The 25,287-nt window shown below is 44.2% G+C and overlaps 1 protein-coding gene across 5 annotated transcripts in view; it reads left to right on the forward strand.

Annotated features, from left to right (window-relative positions):
* Positions 1-9,305, forward strand: part of TBC1D2 (TBC1 domain family member 2) — an 80,137-nt gene extending 70,832 nt beyond the window's left edge. For all 5 annotated transcript variants that reach the window (XM_075352449.1, XM_075352452.1, XM_075352453.1 and 2 more), the window contains exon 14: positions 7,344-9,305. In XM_075352449.1, the coding sequence (XP_075208564.1) occupies positions 7,344-7,545 (202 nt within the window). In that variant the 3' untranslated portion in view covers positions 7,546-9,305. The remainder of the gene's footprint in view (positions 1-7,343) is intronic.
* Positions 9,306-25,287: the final 15,982 nt, after the last annotated feature.

Genomic DNA, 25,287 nt, shown 5'->3' on the forward strand with positions numbered 1-25,287 from the left:
ACCTCTTTACTTCTATTTTTATCCACAAACTGTAAAATAGAAACCTTAATCCCAGTGTGACCAGAGCCTTATAGCTCTATGTTGGTTTATACATATTGAATTATGCCAATAACATGTCTTAAAACAGCATGTCAACAATAAATTGAACTTTGAAATGTATTGCAAAACACGAGGACCTTTCACCGGATTTAACCTGTTAAACTGGACATACGTATAGTGATTGCAGTGCTGAACATAATGTTTTTGTTTGTTTTCAATTTCACATTTCTGTTGAGGAGATATTAGCAATTAAATTATTTGGCAACTGATGAGTTAACTGAAGTTAAGTCTAAGTGCTGTTTTTACTAGGGGTGGTGTACTTAGGCTATGTGCGCACGCTGTGTTTATTTGACACTGCGTTTTTGGCCGCTAAAAACGCATAAAACGCACCCGCGGTAAAAACCGCACCGGTAAAAATGCATGCGTTTTTACCGCGTTTTGGTGCGTTTTTGGCTGCGCTTTGCTGCGTTTTTGATCTCTGCGTTTTTCTGCGTTTTTCCAATGCATTACATGGGGAAAAACACAGGAAAGAATTGAGATGTCCATTTTTTTTTTTTTTTAAGCTCAAGAACGCAGCTTAAAAAAAAAGTTGTGTGCGGACAGCAAAAATGAAAAGTCATAGACTTTGCTGGAGAAGCAAAGTCATGCAGTTTTGAGCACAAAAACGCACCCAAAAAACACGCAAAAATGCCGCGAAAAACGCACTGTGTGCACATAGCCTAATTCTCCCTGTATGAGTTGTGATCTGTCAACAACTACTTGGACTTAAATCGTTATATACCAAATACTTTTATTGTGAATATCTACACAACGGAGAGGCGAAATTTAAAAAAGGCAAAAACTTTTTGTTCCACTATTGCATCCTGTGTGCCTCTCAACATGAACAATGAACAAATAGCTAAAAGGTCCTCTAGGGGATTTCTACTTTTAGAAAAGTTGAACTCACACGTTTCCAGTAATGTAAAATATGAAAGACAGACAGTACTCACCCTCCCCCACTCCAGTGCCGGCTCTCCGACATTGCTCCCCTCTCATTGCCTTGGCTGCAGCGGTCATATTACATCAACATGTCATATCAGTGCTGCTGCCAATCAATGAGTTCACTAGTACTTATTGTCTATATCAGCAGATTCGTTGAGCTTTGTGATCGGCTGCAGCTGTAATGTGAGCCTTCAACGTGATGTGACATCACTGCTACAGTGAAAACACAGACAATATGGTGTTTGAGTTCTACAACACTAAAAAACCTCAACTGGCGTCAAAACAGTTCAACTGGCATCAAAACACTATGGACCTGATTCATTTAGGCTTTTATACCACAGAACTGGCATAATAAGCACTGAAAAGTCTCAACATTTTTGCATAACATGAGACTGCTCAAAAATGTTGGGACTTTTGTCTTTTTCACAGCGTTTTTGCCCAGCTCTGCCAAACTAGGCCAATCTTGGACGGGCATGGCAACCCCCACTCGTCAAAGTCATGATAAATGGTGGCATATATTACTCAACAAAACTTACTCCAGTCACTTGTGGTGAGGTGTACGGATTTGAATGCCACTTTGGACCTTGTCTGAATCATTAAACGGCATGTGCTTCTTAATTAGGCTGCTTTCACATCAGCATTTTTTTGCCGGTCGGCAAAAAAACGCAAAACGCATATGATCCTTTACAAATGCGTTGTCATTTCAGTGCATGTGCAATGGAATCGCGGCAAAATGCGGTCGCTTGTGGTTGCCTGCGGCATACACTGGATCCGGTGAGATGCAGTATTTTATCTTTTTTCAAAAAAGCTACTTGTAGCATTTTTGACCTCTGACAAAATATTGCATCTCACCAAATCGTTCATATTTTGGCGGTACCTGCAATGCTTTTCAATGAGGCGGATCCTGCTCTACCAAACGTCACCGCATTCTGGTAGGCAGGATCCTGTTTTAAGTACTGAGCATGCCCAGAAAGCAGTTCCTCCCCCGTGCTTTCTAGTGTAGCTGCATCAGTTGAAAAAAGAAGACAGACGAAAGAAGACCAGGATCGTGGAGGGGAGAGGGAGAGTAATAAAGATGGATTAAAAATCTCGGGCTTTATATCAGCTGGTAAAACAAAGCTGGTATTAACCCCTTATTACCCAGCGTGCCACCCGGCACCAGGGCCGCTGAAAGAGTTGGATACAGCGCCAGAAGATGGCGCTTCTATGAAAGCGCCATTTTATGGGGTGGCTTTGGACTGCAATTCGCAGTGGGGGGGCCAGAAAGCTTGGCTACCCTGTACTGCGGATTCCAATCCTCAGCTGCCTAGTTGTACCTGGCTGAACACAAAAATTGGGTGAAGCCCACATTTTTAATTATTTAATGAAATTCATGAAATAATTAAAAAAAGGGCTTCCCTATATTTTTGGTTCCCAAGCCGGGTACAAATAGGCAGCTGGGGGTTGGGGGCAGCCCATACCTGCCTGCTGTACCTGGCTAGCATACAAAAAATATGGCAAAGCCCACGTCTTTTTTTTTTTTTTTTTATTTTAGTTTTTGGGCAAAAGGCTTAAAAAAAAGGTCTTCTCTGGATTTTCCATTGCCAGTGAAGGTAACACCAAGCAGTGGGGGCTAGCAGCCAGCAGCTGCTTGGGTTACCCTTAGCAATAGAAAATGCAGCGGGAGCCCACGCATTTTTTTTTTTACCCCTAACCGTAGGGTTAGGGTTATGTGTTTGGGTTTTTTTTGTTTTTTTTTTTAAATTTTTTAATGAATTAAAAAAAAAAAAGTAGACATAGGCTTCGCCCATCGACCATTTTACTGCTCACTCATCCCTACTCCTAACCACACAGCCAGCAGAAGAAGTAATCAGATCAGCTGACTACAGTGTCGGCCGATTACTTGTTCTGTGTCCCGCTGCATCCATCACAGCGTATGCGGGCTGTGAGGTCAAGCTGAGTTCGGCCGGCACTGGAGTCGGCTTATCTGAAATCAGCTGAACTCACAACCCGCACAGTCTGCGATGGATGCAGCGGGAAACAGATCAAGTAATCGGCCGACACTGGAGTCGGCTGATCTGATTACTTGCTCTGCTGGCTGAGTTCACCTGAGTTCAGATGAGCTGACTCCGGTGTCAGCCGAACTCAGCTGACCTCACACGCTGCGATGGATGCAGCGGGACATAAAACAAGTAATCGTCCGACACTGGAGTCAGCTGATTTGAACTCAGCTGAACTCCAGGTAACACGTGATCAGCAGCAGCCAGTGACTGCTGTTAACCTGTGTCCATCGCAGCGTGTGCGGGTTGTGAGATCAGGAGTCAGTTGACTCCCGATCAAACCCCTGAAGAAGACCACGAAACGCATTGGGGTGCGGTGGTTGCTTGTCTGTCTGGGATTACTATGGGCAAGCACTAAAATTGTATTATGATAGTGTGTGCATATGTAATTATGACGCAATCGGCATATGTCTGTCTTACTTTGCTACCTTCCCAGTGGTAATCCACCAGACTTACCTTTTTCCCTGGATTTCTTATCTAATACCTGTATGTTACCTATTCACAATTTTTAGATCTCTCTGTAATAATTATATCTTTTTATATACCGTATTTTTCGGTCTATAAGACGCACCTGACCATAAGATGCACCCTGGTTTTAGAGTAGGAAAATAAAATTTTAAGCAAAAAATGTGGTCATGACACACTGTTATGGGGCAAGGATCTGCTGCTGACACTATTATGGGGGTAATGTCCCCAAATTCTCTACTAATGTACCACATCCTGGTAATGATCCTCCTGCCTTGTGTGTGTGTGTGTGTGTGTGTGTGTGTGTGTGTGTGTGTATATATATATATATATATATATATATATATATATATATATGTATATATATATATATATGTATATATGTATGTGTATATATATATATATATATATATATATATATATATATATACCCTCATCCTGGTATAACCCCATCTTGCTATATACTGTCATCCTGGTATGTGCTCCCATCCTGCTATATACCTCATCCTGGTATATGGCCGCATCATGCTATATACCCCATCCTGTCCTGCTATATACTCCATCCTGGCATATGGCCGCATCATGCTATATACCCCCATCCTGGTATGTGCTCCCATCCTGCTATATACCCCCATCCTGCTGTATACGCCATCATCCTGCTATATACGCCATCATCCTGCTATATATGCCATCATCCTGCTATATACGCCATCATCCTGCTATATACGCCTTCATCCTGCTATATACGCCATCATCCTGCTATATACGCCATCATCCTGCTCATATGTCATCATCCTGCTCATATGCCCCCATCATCCTGCTCATATACCCCCATCATCCTGCTCATATACCCCCATCCTGCTATATGTCCGGCATTCTGTGGCACACAAAAAAATAAAAATAAACGTTTATACTGTACTCACCTTTCCTCGCTGCACGCAGCATGGCTCCTCCTCCCGTCTGTGCCGGCACGCTGTGTGGAGCCGGCCACGATCCCTGCAGCACCGCAATGTCCTCCTGTCTGCCGGCTCCAGCTGTGTGTGGACACATGCGCACAGCGATGACGTCATCGCTGTGAGCGCCGCTAGTCTCCACACAGCCTGAGCCGGCAGACAGGAGGACATCGCGATGCTGCAGGGGAATGGTGAGTGTACTGATTCACTGCACCCCACGCTGATGATGATGCACGGGAGGCAGTGAATACAGCCGCATGATCACTCCAGGCTGTAGTTGCCAGGGGTGATCATGCGGCTGGCTGTTTACTATGCGTGCACCCCCCGCCCATCACCCCGCCCACCTGTTAGCGTCAGCTTCAGTGCTGAGAGATGATGGGCGGGAGGATGGGCGTGCATATGAGCGGGCCCACGTGGTCACGGCAGGCGCTGCCACAGCCTGCTCGTGCCCTGATGACCCGCTCCACCGCAGCACCCTCATTCCCCTCAACCACATTCAGACTATAAGGCGCACCCCCCACTTTTCCCCAACATTTGGGGGGAAAAAAGTGCGTCTTATGGTCCGAAAAATACGGTAATAAAGATTTTCAATTTTTCCATATGAGATGATCTGGTTTGAGATTAGTTTTTCAAACATATCAGCTAGGTTGCTTTTCCCTTTTTCCTCTGATTTTCATAACCTGTATCCATCGCAGCGTGTGCGGGCTGTGAGATCAAGAGTCAGCTGACTCCCGATCAGCTGACTCCAGTGCCGGCCAATAAATTCTTTGTCCCGCTGCAGAAGGATCCGGTAAAATAACAATTGCGGTTGCATGCGTTGCACATGCAATCCACAGCATCCAGTCATATGCGTTTTGCGGTTTTTTTGCCGATATGAAAGCAGCCTTAATCAGGCACCTCACACTTTACCCCTCCTTGTTTTTCAAGCTAGTCTTAAAAAATCAGGGCTTTGTATTCTAAGTAGACATCCAGTAAAAATGTTATAGAAAATTTAAAGAATTTGTATGATCAGAAATTGATATATTATTAAAAATAAGGTTTTCATTATAGACATTTTTGTTTAGTTTGGTTTTGTTATTACTGTATATACAGCCAATGAGATAACGTCCTGCTTTCTGTGGACCTGTTGTCAGCCTTGCTGTATAGACTAGGAGAGAATGATTAGAGTCACCTCATTATTATTAGAAGATGGGATTCTCTATTGTAATGCTGAAGACATAATTAATAATTCATGACAGCAACACTGTACACTATACACTGACGAGCAAAAGGGTAACGATGTCTTACACTTTTGACTTTCAGGCTTCATATCTTACCATCCACTACAGCTCAGAGCATGAGACTGCCTTCATTTTACAGACAATCATCTTGGCTATCTCATACATATATTTGACTTACAACTATTTAGCATATAATTAGTTATACAAATGTTTGTAATGTCATTGCATTGTCACTATTTTGCTCTTAAAATTCTAAATATTAAGTTTTATTATTCGGTTAGTATTTTGTAAATCCATTTTTGGCTTTCTGAACCTTTCTGGGCAAACTCTTGATCAGATTCAAGCATGTCTTGTCCAAAATCTGATCTCAGGTCTCTTCTACACGTTCCCAATGTTGGTGCATACTGGTCGACTCACTTGGGTTTATATACAGCTTTTTCTTCACCTCTACCCACACGTTTTCAATTGGGTTGAGATCTGGAGATTGTAGGGGCCCATCCAGAACCTCTACTTCATTGCCATTTAACCATTTTTTCTTCAATCTTAATATATGTTTTGGGTCGTTGTCCTACTGAAACACTATGTCATCCTTATCATACCCATAGTACTCAAATGTACGAACTAGCTCCATCATGTAGGATACTCACATTGAGCATTGAGACCGCCATTGATCCTGGTCAAGTATCCAATGCCTTTGGCTGTGAAACAACCCCATATCATCAGGGTTCCTCCACTGAACTTGACAGTCCCTTCAATTTCTGAATCCGTCATCTCCTTTTCCCCTTGTTTCTTCCAGACCCAATTTTACCTTTTAGAGCCTGGTCTATTGACTTTTAACTCATTGGTCCAAATCACCTGTTTCCATTCTTCTACTGTCGACTTTTCATACTTTTTGCAAACTTGAACCGACACTTCTTATGATGATATTGAAGTCAAGGCTTCTTCACCGTTTTTCCGGTCACCATTGCAGACTTGTGTAATATAAACTGATAGACCTTATGATGAGCAGACTTGTTGATTCCAATATTTTGCCAGGACATCCACCTCTTGGCATTTGAATGGATGAGTGGGCTTCGTTTCAAATTCTCCAACTGTCATGGCACTCACGTGGTGCAGTTTGCCAATATTCTTGGCCAACAGACCGCTATTGATGAGCTGGATTATGCCGTTTCTCTTTTCTTGGGAAATCAACTTCATGGCTGCTCCTCAATTTGAACCAGTGACGTTTTGTGGGGCATAATCCTAATAACACACTGAGCTATTAGGTAATGTGAGAACAGGAAGAAAAAGATTTTTTCAGCACCTGGAGCAAAACCGTAGCACTGCAGTGACATGACAAGAGTCTGCATAACTAATCTCATATGGTAACTAGATGCAAGTCAAATGTATGTATGAGATAGTCAAGATGATTGTCTATAAAATAAAAAGGTAGTCTCATTCTCAAATCTGTAGTAGATGGAGAGATATTTAGCTAGAAAATCAAATGTTCAAAACATTGTTAGCCTTTTGCTCATCAGTGTATATCAAGTTCGAAATTATTTGTTTTTTTACAAATGTTTTTATTGTTGCATAAACTATTCCAAGATTGTGACAGAGACCCAACCCAATTTAAGCAAGCTGTATATTCTTTTTCTATAAATTCTCAGGAAATTAATGAATATTGCCTTCAATGAATTGAATCCTTTTCCAATGAAGCTTGTGAGGAATCGTCGTGTAGCACACATGGAAAAATTCAAAGCAGAGCTTGTTGAACTGGAAAATATAAAAAGGGAGTATGTGAAGAGTAAAAAAGACCTCAACAGTACAGGAAACAATATGGGTGTCAGTGACGACGAAGAAGATGCATAAACATTTGCAAAATAAGAGACAGAATCCTTAAGGAAATGGTCTATTCATCATTGTGTTTCGATTATATCTATTATATATGATAATTTCATGAACGATAGATACATTAAAGATACTATATAGTACAGTTGAGCAAGATTAGGTTGAGCCAGACTTCAGTCCTGTGAACCTCCTGGTACCTGTGGCATCCCTGATGCATTTTTTGATTAGTGGTCCTGTGACGTAATTACATTGTGGCATCACAAATGGATGATGCCACAGCGACTTACTATTCAGAAGACACCAAGAATGTCATATGTAGTAAGAGGTTTTACTGTGTTCTGATGTGGCAACCATGGACTACCGATATGGCTGCTGGATCAGAATCCTTCGAATGTTTATGCTCCACTCTAGAATGCAGTAACTTGGCCACAAATATGTGTCGCTGCACACTAAGCCTACTTGCACTCTATTTTACTATGCATTGGCTTCATAAATGTTGTTTTGTCAAGGACAGAACATTGTATAATTTGTAAGGTGTAAATATGAGGATAGAACAAGTTATGACATTTAACCTGTTGGGTTATTGTATTTTTTACCAATTGCTGTTTTTATTTCTAGACTATTCAGCATTTAACTACTTTGTTTAGTTTTTTTTTTACTTACTAATTGGAAAACAAAAGATACTTATACAAATGTTATGTTGATTATAGCAACAGCAGCTTTGAATGTAAGTAGTAAACTAATTGTTGCAATCATAATAACTGGATAATGTAACCACTAAGTAGTAGTGTACGGATCAAGCACTGCAGATCACATCGAGGTCCAAAGCCAACTCAGCCGAAGTGTAGATCTGGATATATACCCTCTGAATCACTTCTCTAAAAGACACAGCCACAGACTTTCCATTCTTTTTATGAATTGTCTTTGAACTCTTGAATTGACAGCTCTGCTTGGGCATTATTTATTGTAAAAATCTGTATATTAAACATCTTGTTGAATAAAAGAACTGTATTAAAATGTCTCCTTTAGCCAAGTTTGACAAAGATAAGCTAATTTTCCACTATTACTCGGCCATGCCTCGGTTATTGCCGTTAAGTCAGTGGTCACCAACCTCTGGCTCAGGAGCCACATGTGACTGTCGGGCTTACGATATATTGTCTACAGGCTTGGGGTATTAGCACCATGTCTACCAAACTGCTATGAAGATCAGGTCTACAGATGGTGAGTCTTGTGAGTAGTTCCACATAGCATAGCAAACCTGGATGATCACATGATGGCATTGTAAGTGGTAAGATAAAACAGGTATGGTAATCTTGGGACAGGACAATTTTCCCAGTCCAGATAAGTTGCTTCAAGAAAACAAACACAGAAATGAAATTGCCTGGACCATGTGTATACAAGTACAGCAATATTGGTAACTTCCAACAAGCCTTTTATCCCATTAGCCAGTCCTCTTTATAATCTACAAGATGATAGTAAATGTGACAGTAAAATATGAGTCAATATAAGGTCACATTAGTCGTAAATATTTCTGAGATGTATTATCAGATATGCTTATGCCTTACTGTTTGTTAAAGTTCCTAGTAGTTGCCTTTCAACTGAAGAATACTGTCTGATTGCTGAGTCGTACATAATGTTATATTAGAGATTAGATAAATATTGCAACAAAATTATTTTTGATTTCTGTGTTTTCAGAGTTTTTTTTGCAGATTTATAGTAGCAACCTAGATGATCTTTCTGTTTCTATATTTTTTCATTTTTTTAAGTAGGGAAATCCATGAAACCAATAAAAGTTATAAAAGTTCAATACAATCGCATTGTTTTCATCATGCTCAGTCCTTTGTTTCCCTCAGTCCTGACTTCAATACACTTCCATTGTTTTCATCATGCTCAGTCCTTTGTTTTGCTCAGTCCTGACAGCGGTTTATCCCCTTAATAACCCAGCAGTACACAATGATAGCCATCAGCTGAACTAGTATTTGACTGACAACTATTTTGAGTATATATAGTTTTACTCTAACCATCAATTGGGTACCAGATGGTATCATTCTCTACAATAGCAAGGGTGAAACAATCACATTTGCAGAGAGTTAGTTGTGAAGTTTCCATGTCACTTCCATGCGCTGCCTGCCCCCCTGCGTCAGCTATAGAGAACCAATAGGGCACAATACAAGACAAGGTAAGAAAAATCGTTTGCTTTTATGTTTAAATATGTTTGAGGAAAGCGTCAGGAGAACATTATTATTACAGAAAAGGCCCAGGTCGATGGCCAGTATTACAGGATGCGACACATCATTACAGGACAGGGGCCATTATTAAAGGATGGGGTCAGGAAGGGGGGCATTATTACAGGATGAGGGAGATTATTACAGAAAAGGGCTATGATGGGGGAATTATTGCAGTATAAGGTGCTGTTTTTAAAGGCTGATTAATGGGAAATTCTTATTAATGGGAAATTCTTATGTTTGGATTCAGACTTTAGTCAATGTATTATTCAAGTGAAAGATTCATATTCTTTCTTTGGATATTATATGACTCATTAATAAGGGGAAAGGGGTATTCTTGACTTTCCTACAACAAGAAAAAAGCTTTAGAACATATTCCAAAGTAGAAATTCTCATAGAAAAGACAAAAGTAGATGCAGAAGGCAAAATGCCTAAAGAACCATTTAGACCAGGGGTGGGCAATTAATTTTCCCATGGGGCCGCATGAGAAATTGGGATGGTTTTAGAGGGCCGGACTAATGTAATTAGCTCAGTTCTACCCAATACTGTATATAGTATATACTATCCCTTCATAAACAAACAGTAAGTTAAACAACAATAAGATTCAATGAAAATGTGGGGGGCATACACATTACTGGGATCAGTGGAGGGCATAGACATTACTTGGGTCAGTGGAGGGCATAGACATTACTGGGGTCAGTGGGGGGCATACACATTACTGGGGTCAGTGGAGGGCATAGACATTACTGGGGTCAGTGGGGGGCATAGACATTACTGGAGTCAGTGGGGGGCATAGACATTACTGGAGTCAGTGGGGGGCATACACATTACTGAGGTCAGTAAGTGGCAGACATTACTGGGGACAGTGGGGGGCATACACATTACTGGGGTCAGTAAGTGGCAGACATTACTGGGGTCAGTAAGTGGCATAGACATTACTGGGGACTGTGAAGCAGACATATTGACAGTGGTGGCCAGTGGGGCATGCATACTGACAGTGGTGGCCAGTGGGGCATGCATACTGACAGTGGTGGCCAGTGGGGCATGCATACTGACAGTGGTGGCCAGTGGGGCATGCATACTGACAGTGGTGGCCTGTGAGGCATGCATACTGACAGTGGTGGCCAGTGGGACATGCATACTGACAGTGGTGGCCTGTGAGGCATGCATACTGACAGTGGTGGCCTGTGAGGCATGCATACTGACAGTGGTGGCCAGTGGGACATGCATACTGACAGTGGTGGCCAGTGGGGCATGCATACTGACAGTGGTGGCCAGTGGGGCATGCATACTGACAGTGGTGGCCAGTGGAGCATGCATACTGACAGTGGTGGCCTGTGAGGCATGCAGACTGACAGTGGTGGCCAGTGGGGCATGCATACTGGCCTTGGAGACGCTGAGGGCACAGGCAGGCAGCACAGCAGCAGCAGAGCCTGAGGCCTGTGGGGCATGCATACTGACAGTAGTGGCCTGTGGGGCATGCATACTGACAGTGGTGGCTACTGGGGCATACATACTGACAGTGGTGGCTAGTGGGGAATGCACTCTCACAGTGGTGGCTAGTGGGGCATGCATACTGACAGTGGTGGCCAGTGGGGCATGCATACTGACAGTGGTGGCTAGTGGGGCATGCATACTCACAGTGGTGGCTAGTGGGGCATGCATACTGACAGTGGTGGCCAGTGGGGCATGCATACTGACAGTGGTGGCTAGTGGGGCATGCATACTCACAGTGGTGGCTAGTGGGGCATGCATACTCACAGTGGTGGCTAGTGGGGCATGCATACTCACAGTGGTGGCTAGTGGGGCATGCATACTGACAGTGGTGGCCAGTGGGGCATGCATACTGGCCTTGGAGACGCTGAGGGCACAGGCAGGCAGCACAGCAGCAGAGCCTGAGGGCTCCTATGGCTGCTTTCGCTGAGTCCCCTGTGTGTCTGCTTCCTCTATTGCAGGCACAGGGGGGACCTGAGAAGGCACAAGGGCTGCTCCCCTGCTCCCCCCTTCTGCAGCCACTTTGCCCTCTCACCGGTGTTACTTCTGCACAAGTGCACATTACCTCAGTTTGTAGACCAAACGTTTTTGAAGTGGCTGCTGTGGATATAAATCGGTCATGTGAGGATCCCAGGGTAGAAGGGGCAGGCAAAGGGGGCGCGGCCAGCATCGACAGAGCAAGAGGAGGGGACAAGGGAGGCATCCGAGGAGTGTGATCAGCAACCAGAGGAGGCATGACAGGCAGAGTGGGGGCGTGGCAGCTGCTTATCACTGCACTGCTGGAATCATAGCTCCCGGCAGTGAGAGCAAGGCTGAGGCATAGATCAGGCCACGCCTCCAACTCTTAGCAAGACAGGCGGGCCGGTCACAGACAGTAGGCGGGCCGCATCTGGCCCGCGGGCCGCCCCTTGCCCAGGTCTGATTTAGACTGATCAACCGTGATAAATAAAAAATCGGCTCAGATACATGCCAGTAGATCATCAGTCATTTAAATAGTTGTTTAGATAAGCTGACCACACTTCTATGTGCACAAAAAAGATCAGTAATATGATTGTTCCTCGCTCATCTCTGCCTTTCTGATTCAGCTGTTGCTGGTAAACCATCCACATATAATGATCAGCTTCCGAGAGTTTGCATTTCCAATATTTTTCTGATTATCACAACAGATGGTAACAAAATGTCTTTGCCTCATATTGCATGGTATTTATCAGTTTTTTTCTTTCCTACGTTTTAGGATTCAAGCAAAATTTAGATCTGTTATATTGCCTGGATATAGTAGACTGGGGAACACAATTTTCATGGAGTTAGGCCTGACACTTGTTTTTGACTAACTTTTGGCTTCTAAATCCAAAACTGTCCTCAGTTTTTCTCCATCACAAAAACCTTTAAGCTACAGTATACCCTCCCTATGTCTCCAAAACCATACAAAAAGTACAGACATTGGAAAATAATGCAAAAAATAACCTGAATTTAATGGTAATTTAATGCTATTTAAGTAAATCATAGGATATATTGATACTATAAGTTAAGTTTTGTGCAAGTGATAAAGTTAGGCAGCAGTTAAAGTGAACCTGTCAGGTCCAATATGCACCAAGAGCCACGAGCCGTTCTGGCTGCATATTTCTAATCCCAGCCTAACCGTCCCAGCATATAGTAGCATAAATAAAAAGATCTTTAGAAAAAGTATTTCTAAAGATTCTTTATGATATGCTAATGAGCACAGGGACTAGTCACAAGGGCGTTAGTTCCTGCGCTTATTCCACCCTCTTAGCATGTGAACACACCCACAGGGGCGTGCTAACATGCTAGTTAATGCCCATTGCCTAGCGTCATCGGTGGCGACGCATGTACTTCTGTCTATTGTCACTACCTCTCAGACGCCGGGCTTAGGGTCACTGTGCATGATCAGAAGTCACCGCACTGTCACTCTCTGTAACTGGGACACGTGTGTGGCACCCCTGAGGCTTCAGTCGCTACAGAGTATTGCACCTGATTTAAGGTGTAGTGCTGCACCCGGATCTTGAGGAGGTCGGTACCAGTTTCACCACTTACACTCTCAAATACACAACCAGGTAGCCCTCCCCAATGAGGACCGGGCTAGGGTAGGGTCTTAAGGTTGCCTTCAAACATGGGGGGCACCATCCACTAGTGACAGGAACCTGAGGAGGGGCAGCCATTTAGGGGGGAGTTAGAAGCCAACACAACAGTTAGAGGGGGTTCTCCGGTAGGAGAGGACAAGAGCAGACGTGTCTTACCTGTGCTCTGGTGGGACACAGGAGTTTACGCGGTTGCCGAGGGGAGAGTTTCATTGCTCCCTCGGAACCGGCGCCTCGCAGGGTGCAGGACCCTAGAGAAGATCAGTCTTCAAGTTAGTTTTCCAGAATCTGCCGGGTCAGGGAGGTTTCAAGCTTCCCTGGCCACAAAGAACCCGAAAGCACAGTGCCAAGATAGGATCCGGGGCCTTGGACAGCACCGAGCCCTAGTGTGGAGCCGCAGCACCTGCAAATAGGGACAAGAGTACTACTCGAGACAAACTGGGGTCCCCAAGTAGCTTTAAGCCATGGGGATCCAACACACACGGCGCTAGGAGGAAGGGACCCACCGAACACCACACCAGACTGACCTTTGAAGGGATTTCGGTTTGACGGAGCCCATCACAGCGGGTGACTAGTACTACCTGGGCGAGCAGCACGAACTGTGAGTAAAGACACCAGGAACCGCAGCAACCGACTCGGACTCTTATTACCGGCACCGCCGCCCCGCGCCTAGGCACTAAAGGCCATCACTACTCCCCTCATCATCCTCCCTGGTGCCCGCTCCACCTGTGGGGAGCGATACCATCTCTGGCTTCTTCCACCATCCTCAGCGGAGGACAGTGACAGCAGCGGCGGCTAATCCCTGACGGCATACCACAGGTGGCGTCACGACATTCATCCTACTACTATCCCCATCATCTTCCCTCCTTATTGGTGTACACCTCAAGGCACAAAGCCGGGCAGGCCACCGCGGCATTCCAGAGCAGCCCGGTGACGAGTAACTGAGGTACAAGATTCCCTGTGCCTTACCACCCCTGCCCCCTGGGTGCTACAATTTGGTGTCACAAACAGGATATCGTGCCCAGCCTAAAACCTGGGTACTGTGTGCCTTGTGGACTGAGTGTTTGAAAAACTGTTTAATGCAACCAGTGGCCATTATAGAACAACAAGGGGTTAAAGAATGCCCGCCCTTCATGGGCTGGCAGGGAAACTGGCGCGAAAGTCAGGCAAAGGCAAAGTGAGAAACGAAACTAACATGAGGATAGTCAAGCCTCACCTTGTGTGCAAGGGGACTGCAAAACTAAACTAATGAAAAAGGACACAGATTTTGGAGCGTGAAGGAGAAGGACGTACCGGGACCACCTGAGGTGCAGGGTGTCAGCCATGGCAATCCCTGGATGTCATGGGACGACACCGGTGCACCCCCTGTTCTGGAGCGCTCAAGACATGGAGGTGGCTCGGGTGAGCCAAATGCTGCGGCGGGTGCAGTTGGACTCCATCCGTGATTGGGAGGCGTCCATGATGGGAGCGGTGGGACCCATGCGGTCCCATGAAGAGCAGGAGCCGCCAATCTTGGAGGAAGAGAAATCTGTGGTGGAGGCTGCAGAGACCCTGGTCGCCCCTTCTATCGGCGACATCCTTCAGGTCCCACCGAGCTGCCCAGAACCCCCAGCTGCAGAAGCACCCAACCTGACCACCTACCCCTGGGTAGCAGAACACCTGGCTACTGATCCCCTGGTAGCGGAAGACCTGGCTGCCAGTCCCCAAGCAGTGAGAAGAAGAGCTGTGGAAAATCATTGGCGCGGTATAGAAACCCTTTTCTACTATTGTCTTTTATCAGTCCCCAAGCAGTGGAAGACCTGGTTGCTGTGTTCCCGGCAGCGGACGACCTGGCCGCTGCAGCATGGGCAGCAGGTGACCTGATCATCTTTGACCCAGAAGCAGAGATTCGGGACGGCGCTTCCCCAGGTATGGCTTGGGGGGAACGCTGCACTGAGCCAGAGGCTCTGTCCCCAGCGTCCATCAGTGAGGTGGAAAGAGAATGGGCCATCTGTCAGGCCACCATTTCCCAGCTGGCTGAGGAGGAGCAGGTGTGTCAGAATAACTGCTGCAAAACAACGGCTCCGGAAAGCCAACCCCATGAACTGGGGCCCGCTACGGGCCGGAGTGGTCACCTGGTTTGACTTGAAGTGGGGGTGGGGCTTTATCTCAGGGCATGGACTCTCAAGGGAAGTCTTCGTGTCCCACCGGGATGTGGCCTCGCGCCTCCGCAAGAGTCTCCCTGGACATGATCTTTTCCCCGGTGATCAGGTGACTTATACCTGGCACAAGGAAGAGTGGGGCTGGTACGCCCTGGATGTGGAAATGTGCACAAGGGAGGAGGCGGCTAAGAGTCGGTCACCCGACCAGAGGAGTGTCCAGTGCCAGTCCCCGTTTCCCACATGTCACCTAAGAGACCTGTAAACGGGACATGTGTACTCAGACTTTGGAGGAGGACCTCCTGCGACTGGTCGGCCAGAAGTCTCCCAACAGCAAGTAAATAACGGTTAATTTTTCCGAATGTAAATATGGTTAATTTTCTGCGGTTTATTTTTTGCATTTGAAATGGACATCCGGACCACAAGACTGACAGTGGTAGGAACTCATTGTAAATAGTTGCACCCGTTGTGCACCCTACCAGAATTACGGTGTCTTGAAAATTTTCTAGTTCCAAGGAATGTCTGATAACTGGGAGCGGTGCACTGACCAGTGGCACAAAAGGACTCCAGTGGTTACCATGATTTATCGTGTTGCAGTAAGGACGTTTTACATGTGTAATTTATGAAAACTTTTATATTGATGACAAGAATGTTTTATATACCTGATATTTGCACTAGTTTTACAATGATAATGGTGGCAGAAATTGCATGCTGCTATGACCAGTACTTGAAAATGTTTTGTTACTGCTTTGATTCTGTTACCTGTACAGAGTTAATCTGTTAGTAACATTTATTGATAGTGCCTCCCATAAAGGGAAGATTTTGTTATTTGTTTACTTGCATACAAAAATATTGCGATGTACTAACTTTGTTTAGTTGTAGCCCCCGGGAGTGCTGCCATTTGCTGTGGGGGAATGTGGCACCCCTGAGGCTTCAGTCGAAACTGAGTATTGCACCTGATTTAAGGTGAAGTGCTGCACCTGGATCCTGAGGAAGTCGGTACCAGTTTCACCATTTACACACTCAAATACACAACTGTTGTGAATGTCAGTTATGCTTTTGCTGCTGTGAGGCTCCCTCTTGTGGCCAGGAAGGGTTTAGACAGAGACCAGGTGTGTTGAGCAATGGGCGTTTCCATTGCTAACTCTCTGCCTATTTAAACCCTGGTCTGCTGGCAGGCTATGCCGGATGTCAGTTGTTCTTTGTTCACCAGCCTGCTTCATCCTGCTCCAGACCACATCTACACCAGATAAGTGCTTGTTGTTTGGCTCTTTTTGCTCTTATCTGAGTTTGTCATTTGCTGTGGTTATTGTCAGTTTATTTGCATGCAGGAATCTTCCCTCTCAGTTGCTTAGCTGGGAAGCTCCCTGCAGCTATTTTTGGAGTATTGCTCCTATAAGTCCATGTGTTTTTTGCTTCTTGATTTTGTAATGGTTCCTGCTTTCTGTTCATTGGTATGACAAGAGCGCCTGGTATAGAACGGAGTTCAGATCTAGTGATCTGAGGGCTTTTTGTACTATCAGGTTTTTGGAATTTTGTAGGGTTTTTCTCTCGCCACCATCAGTCGCTTTCCTATCCTGTCCTATTTAGTCAGTAGGGCCTCACCTTTTTCTAATCCTATCATCTATCTGTGTATTGTGTTTTCCTATATCACCGCAGTCTTTGAATGTGGGGGGCTTGCTATTCTTTATCTATTTTCTGAGGCAGAGAGTTATTCATCTTTCCTTCCTTTAGGATAGCTAGTTCTCCGGCTGGGTTCGCGGTGCACAGGATGTTAGTTCACCCCTCGGCTTCTTCTAGTGTTGATGGTTAGTAAGGGGATGGCGGACAGATTAGTTGCCAATGCTCTTGTCACCTTTTACCAATGATTTATGGTGGCCTTCCATGGTTCCGGATCATAACACACAACCGTTGTGAATGTCAGTTATGCTTTTGCTGCTGTGAGGCTCCCTCTTGTGGCCAGGATTGGTTTGGACAGAGACTAGGTGTGCTGGAGAAATGGGCGTTTCCATTGCTAACTCTCTGCCTATTTAAACCCTGGCCTCCTGGCAGGCTGAGCCGGTTATCATGGTCCTGTAGCTCTCCAGCCTTTTCATCTTGCTTCTGATCACATCTACTCCAGATAAGTGCTTGGTTCTTTCTTATGTTGTTTTTGTTCTTATCTGGGTTGTCAATTATTGTGGTTGTTTTCAGTTTATTTGCATGCAGGAATCTTCCCTCTCTGTTGCTTTGCTGGGAAGCTCCCTGCAGCTATGTTTGGAGTTTTGCTCCTATAAGTCCATGAGTTTGTTGCTTCTTGAATTTGTAATTGTTCCTGTTTTCTGTTCATTGGTTTGACAAGAGCGCCTGATATAGGACGGAGTGCAGATCGTGCAATCTGAGGACCTTTTTGTACTATCTGGTATTTGGGTTTTTGTAGGGTTTTTCTCTTGCCACCATCATCCCCCTTCCTATCCTTTCCTATTTAGTTAGTGGGGCCTCACCTTTGCTAATCGTATCATCCATCTGTGTATTGTATTTTCCTATATCACCGTAGTCTTTGAATGTGGGGGGCTTGCTATACCTTTTGCGGTCTATTTCTGAGGCAGAGAGTTATTCATCCTTCCTTCCTTTAGGATAGCTAGTTGTACAGCTGGGTTCGCGGTGCATAGGATGTTTGTTCACCCCTCAGCTACTTCTAGTGTTGATGGTTAGTAAGTTGATGGCGGCCAGATTAGTTGCCAATTCTCTTCTCACCTTTTGCCAATGATCTATTGTGATCTTCCATGGTTCCAGATCATAACACACAACCAGGTTGACCTCCCCAATGGGGACCGGGCTAGGGTAGGGTCTTAAGGTTTTATTCAAACATGGGGGGCACCACCCAATAGTGACAGGAACGCTGGGAGGGGCAGCCACTTAGGGCGGAGTTAGGAGCCAACACAACAGTTAGAGGCGGTTCTCCGGCAGGAGAGGACAAGAGCAGACATGTCTTACCAGTGTTCTGGTGGGACACAGGAGTTCACGCAGTTGCCGAGGGGAGAGTTTCATTGATCCCTCAGAACCGGTGCCACACAGGGTGCAGGACCCTAGGGAAGATCAGTCTTCAAGTTGGTTTTACAGAATCTGCCAGGACAGGGAGGTTTCAAGCTTCCCTGGCCACAAAGAGCCCAAAAGCACAGTGCCAAGATAGGACCTGGGGCCTTGGACAGCACCAGGCCCCAGTGTGGAGCTGCGGCACCTGCAAATAGGTAGAAGAGTACTACTCGAGACGAACTTGGATCCCCAAGTAGCTTTAAGCCTCGGGGATCCAACACACACGCCTCTAGGAGGAAGGGACTCACTGAGCACCACACCGGACTGACCTCTGAAGGAAGGGATTCGGGTTTGACGGAGCCCATCACAGCGGGTGACCAGTACTACCTGGGCGATCAGCACGAACTGTGAGTAAAGACACCAGGAACCGCAGCAACCGACTCGGACTCTTATTACCGGAACTGCCACCCCGCGCCTCGGTGCTAAAGGCCATCACTACTCCCCTCATCATCCTCCCCAATGCCCGCTCCGCCTGTGGGGAGCAATACCATCTCTGGCTGCTTCCAACATCCACCCCGGACTACAGCGGTGGCTAATCCCTGGCCACATACCACAGGTGGTGTCAAGACATTCATCCTACTACTATCGCCATCATCTTCCTTCCTTATTGGTGTACAACGCAGGGCACGAAGCCGGGCAGACCACCGCAACATTTCAGATCATCACACCAGCCCAGTGACGAGTAACGCAGATACGAAGGTACGAGATTCCCCGTGCCTGATAACCCCTGCCCCCTGGGTGTCACACGTGCACCCAGCTTCACAGTGCTCAAGACTGGAAGTTCTGGGGCTTCTGATCATGCGCATTGATCCTAAGCCCGGTGTATGAGAGGTGGTGACAACGGACACAGGTATGCCCGTCACCACCGATGACACTGGGCAATAGGCATTGAATAGCAAGTTAGCACGTGCCTTTGGGCATACTAATATGCTAAGAGGGCGGAATAAGCGTAGGAACTTACACCCTTGCGAATAGTACCTTCGTTCATTAGCATATCATAAAGGATCTTTAGAAATACATTTTCTAAACATCTCTTTATCTATGCTAGTGTATACAGGGTCGGTTAGGCAGGGATTAGCAATATGCACCCAAAACTGCTCGTGGTTCTGGGTGCATATTGCACCTGACAGGTTTCCCTTAAGGTTAAAAATGTATAATTGTAGATTTTAATGGAATTTTTATTCTGTGGTCAATCTCATCTGATGCGCCAACAATACTCAGCCATCATATGCACATCCCATCTATCTTAATACTGTCCCCATACCTCATAACCTTCAAATCTTGGTGGAATTATTCACCTTGCTCATAACTGACTGCACAGAGGATTTCAGGGAAGTTAGCACGATGGCAATGCAGAAAATGCACCTTGAAGCTCATATTGCATCGCAAGCATATTGTAGCTATTCAATTGTTTCTGAACAATTTTGGTGTAACTGTTTACTTTATTTCCAAGAAAGTCCTTGACAGGGTTTTTGAATTATAATCAAGCATTCTTTTGGAGTTCTGATATTATCCTGATGAAATGTTCATCTGTGATGAGCTGCAGAATCTATGGACCATCAAACACACCAGCTTTTATTTTTTCAAAGGACAAGCTAGGAAATACCAAAATGAGGTATTCAAACAATCTACTTAATCTGGAAAAGCTTTAAAGAATTGCTTCATGACACCCTGTTTAATGTGCAGAGGTGGGAATATAATGTTCTTTCTATCAACACGTGGGTCATGTAGAATGTTTGGATCACCAGGTTTGAGGTCAGATCTTGGAGGCCAGTTCTCTCCACCCAAAGCTGCTAACCAGCTCTGCTGTCCCACGTGCAGAATACTTGGTGTATCCATGTTGCTGACCAAGAAGTAAGCATACCATTTTAAGGTCAACACAGATTATCAAATTGTGTTTTTAATATTGCAACAACTCCATGATTCTCTTAATATCTCCGTATTCTTCACAAGGAGAAACTGAATAGCCAATTGGGACTGCACAATATAAATTATAAAACAAACAAGTTTTACATTGAAATATGCAAAATAGGATTGCTTGACAAATGTGCTGATATTTATCGTTTGACTGTTAATGGTGAAATTGCCACGGTTGTAACAAAAGGAATCATGGGTTTTTAGGCACTTTCGATGAGACGTAGCAGAGACAGACATGATCTGGAAGAAAGAAAATAAGTAAGTTTCCCTATATAGAGCAGCACACAACCTCTCGCCGCATTGTCTCACGTGTAACTGAATAGCCTAAACATACTAATAACAACCTGTTGCCGGTCACCAAGGTTGTTATCCAGCCCTCCCCACTCAAGGGCAGTTTGATCCAACAGGAGTGCACTAGTGCTGGTCTCCATCCAACCTAAGATAAACTGTAGAGAAAAAAAAACTGATAGAAGAAAAGAAACCTCAGTTTTGAAATCACCATGCCTATTTTAGTCTAAATCAGCAAGTCAACTAAACCAAAATTATGCTCCAAATTGTTCCCCAGTGTTATCAAAGCAGTACAAGATGCATGTGCTAAATGCAATTATATCACAGTAGTAAGTTTTTGCCTACTACTACACTATCCTCCAATGGCTTCTTAGTAAGGAATAATCAAGACTAATTTAATATAAAAATTAAATAGACGTTTCACAAAATAATATAGAGACAAAGTAAATAACACAACCTGCTTTAAATTTCCTATAGTTGTAAAGAATACACTATTAATAAACATGTACTCACCTAATGTTGAAAAAAAGCTTTTATTATTAAGATCCTGTGTATAGATAACAAATGAAATCATATTCACTCCCACATATATCTCACCCATCCATCCCTTGTTTGAGTGTCCGTATGATAGTTTACCCAAGAACATTCTGGTTATGCAATATGGACCATTTCCACATGTGGTTGCAGTGATCATCTTCATCCTGTGGATAACATCCTTGTACTTAGGTAAAGTATTTACTTTGAAGGCCTGATGCCAGACCACCTCTGTCAGGTATTCTTGACACAGGCTTGTGGTCAGATATCTCTTTTGAATAAACATTCGCCCTTTGAAAACAGTAGATGCATATGCTAAAACACCACATGAATTGTGAGTATAACAATGAACAATGACCAACCAGCTTACCTTGTTACTGTTATATATCTGAACAACACATTATTTAAGCATATATTCATTTATGTTCAGTGAAAGCTATTGCTTATATTGGCTTCCAACAGTCACTCTTACGGTTCATTTACACTTGCTGGTGCAACAAGAGTCGACTGGGTGCAAGATTTGACATGTCCCCCCACCATGTTGTTTAGATATATTGGCCCTTGTACCATTCTAAATCCTATAAAGACATACGTGCTGCCACCCAATTATGTAGTAATGTCCCCCATCCTGTACTAATGTCCCCCATCAAGGGCTCTTTCCAGGTGTAACTATCCTTTATCCTGGGTCCATTCCTGATATATATGTCCCCCAACATGGTATATTTGTCCCCCATTCTGGGCCCCTTGTCGGTGAAGTATTGAACATATCACCAATTTTGGAAGTAAATATATTTCTAAAGGTGATATTGACCCGCATTTCACACCAGATGTTAGTAACAACCCATCCAATCCAAAAAGGCAAAGAAATCAAACCACAGATGTGTGTATATATATATATATATATATATATATATATATGACACAGTATTCAACACATGAGCAAGAAGAGGTGAAAAAGCCATTGAAAGTCATGGCACCAGTTGAAATTTATTAGTAAATAAAATGCAATACTGACACTTAGTAAAAAATAATATCAGCTGGTTCAACTGATGGCCTTTAAAAAGGTGTCTCATCAGCAAGGTGCCATGCAAGAAACCTCTCATAATGGGTGAAACGAGGGAGCTGTTTCAAGATTTTCGCAATTTTGTTGTTGCAAAACATATTGATGTCATTGGTTACAGAAGAACCAGGTGCTCCGACAAGATTTCAGACAGAGGAGTGAAAAGAATTATCAGAAGAGTTGTCCAAGAGTCAAGAACAAGAGCCATGTGTTGAGCGCTACAGAAAGACCTAGAATCAGCAGGTACAACTGTTTACAAGAAAACAATAAGTAAAGCACTCAACCTCCATGGCTTGTATGCACACTCACCACACAAGACTCCATTGCTGAACAAAAAGCATGTTCAAGGGAGTTTAAAATTTGCTCAACATTTATACAAGCCTGTGGAACACTGGGAGAATATAATATGGTCAGATGAGACCAAAACTGAACTCTTTGGATTCAATAATACACACCATGTTTGGAGGCCACAAAGCACTGTATATTACCACCAAAACACCATACCAAAGTGAAGTTTGGAGGTGGAAACATCATGTTGTGTGGCACTGGCAAAATTCATATAGTTGATGGAAGGATGAATGGACAAATGTACAGAGACCTTCTTGATAAAAGTCTACTGCCATGTACCGGGATGATGAAGATGAAACAAAGGTAGACATTACAGCAAGACAATGATCCCAAACACACAGCCAAGGAAACCCTCAATTGGTTTCAAAGAAAGAAAATAAATCTGATAGAAATGCCCAGCCAATCATCTGACCTGGATCCAATAGATTTATGGAAGGAATTAAAGCTCGGAGTTCATTGAAGGAGCCCACATAACTTTTAAGATTTTAAGAGTTTTTCTGTGGAAGAATAGACCAACATCACATCTGAGCAATGCATGCGACTAGTTTCTCCACACAGAGTGTTGAAGTTGTCATCACTATCGAAGGCTTTTGTAAGAGGCATTAAATAAATTTCAGTAAGCATATTCAATACTTTTTCCCTTTGTCATTACTCATTATCACACATTACTAAACTTATGGACATCTATCATTTCATTTCTTTGCTGTGTGGATTGGATGGGTTATTACCGACATCTGGTGAGAAATTCATGTCAATATGTCAATAGCACCTTTAGAAATATACTTAGAAAATTGGTGACCTGTGCAATACTTATTTCACTCACTGTATGTCCTCCTCCCTTGTATATACAGTGCCTACAAGTAGTATTCAACCCCCTGAAGATTTAGCAGGTTTGATAAGATGCAAATAAGTTAGAGCCTGCAAACTTCAAACAAGAGCAGGATTTATTAACAGATGCATGAAACTTACAAACCAACAAGTTATGTTGCTCAGTTAAATTTTAATAAATTTTCAACATAAAAGTGTGGGTCAATTATTATTCAACCCCTCGGTTTAATATTTTGTGGAATAACCCTTGTTTGCAATTACAGCTAATAATCGTTTTTTATAAGACGTGATCAGACCGGCACAGGTCTCTGGAGTTATCTTGGCCCACTCCTCCATGCAGATCTTCTCCAAGTTATCTAGGTTCTTTGGGTGTCTCATGTGGACTTTAATCTTGAGCTCCTTCCACAAGTTTTTAATTGGGTTAAGGTCAGGAGACTGACTAGGCCACTGCAACACCTTGATTTTTTCCCTCTTGAACCAGGCCTTGGTTTTCTTGGCTGTGTGCTTTGGGTCGTTGTCTTGTTGGAAGATGAAATGACGACCCATCTTAAGATCCTTGATGGAGGAGCGGAGGTTCTTGGCCAAAATCTCCAGGTAGGCCGTGCTATCCATCTTCCCATGGATGCGGAACAAATGGCCAGGCCCCTTGGCTGAGAAACAGCCCCACAGCATGATGCTGCCACCACCATGCTTGACTGTAGGGATGGTATTCTTGGGGTCGTATGCAGTGCCATCCAGTCTCCAAACGTCACGTGTGTGGTTGGCACCAAAGATCTCGATCTTGGTCTCATCAGACCAGAGAACCTTGAACCAGTCTGTCTCCTCCAAGTGATCATGAGCAAACTGTAGACGAGCCTTGACATGACGCTTTGAAAGTAAAGATACCTTACCGGCTCGTCTGGAACGGAGACCATTGCGGTGGAGTACGTTACTTATGGTATTGACTGAAACCAATGTCCCCACTGCCATGAGATCTTCCCGGAGTTCCTTCCTTGTTGTCCTTGGGTTAGCCTTGACTCTTCGGACAAGCCTGGCCTCGGCACAGGTGGAAACTTTCAAAGGCTGTCCAGGCCGTGGAAGGCTAACAGTAGTTCCATAAGCCTTCCACTTCCGGATGATGCTCCCAACAGTGGAGACAGGTAGGCCCAACTCCTTGGAAAGGGTTTTGTACCCCTTGCCAGCCTTGTGACCTTCCACGATCTTGTCTCTGATGGCCTTGAAATGCTCCTTTGTCTTTCCCATGCTGACCAAGTATGAGTGCTGTTCACAAGTTTGGGGAGGGTCTTAATTAGTCAGAAAAGGATGGAAAAAGAGATAATTAATCCAAACATGTGAAGCTCATTGTTTTTTGTGCCTGAAATACTTCTTAATACTTTAGGGGAACCAAACAGAATTCTTGTGGTTTGAGGGGTTGAATAATAAATGACCCTCTGAATAAACTTTTCACAATTTAAAAAAAAATAAAAAAAGAAATAACATTCTTTTTTGCTGCAGTGCATTTCACACTTCCAGGCTGATCTACAGTCCAAATGTCACAATGCCAAGTTAATTCCGAATGTGTAAACCTGCTAAATCTGCAGGGGGTTGAATACTACTTGTAGGCACTGTATCTTCCCTGTTGTACCGCAGTTCTCTAACATATAAAAAACAGACAAACAATTGTTCTTACTGTACCCTGCTCCCAAGAAGTCCACTTCTGTAGCTGGCACAGAGGCTGGCATCTGACAACAACATGCCTGCTATGGGAGACGCATGACGTC

The sequence above is a fragment of the Anomaloglossus baeobatrachus genome, chromosome 1 (assembly GCF_048569485.1).
Source record: "Anomaloglossus baeobatrachus isolate aAnoBae1 chromosome 1, aAnoBae1.hap1, whole genome shotgun sequence".
In the NCBI taxonomy this organism is placed as follows: Eukaryota; Metazoa; Chordata; class Amphibia; order Anura; family Aromobatidae; genus Anomaloglossus; species Anomaloglossus baeobatrachus.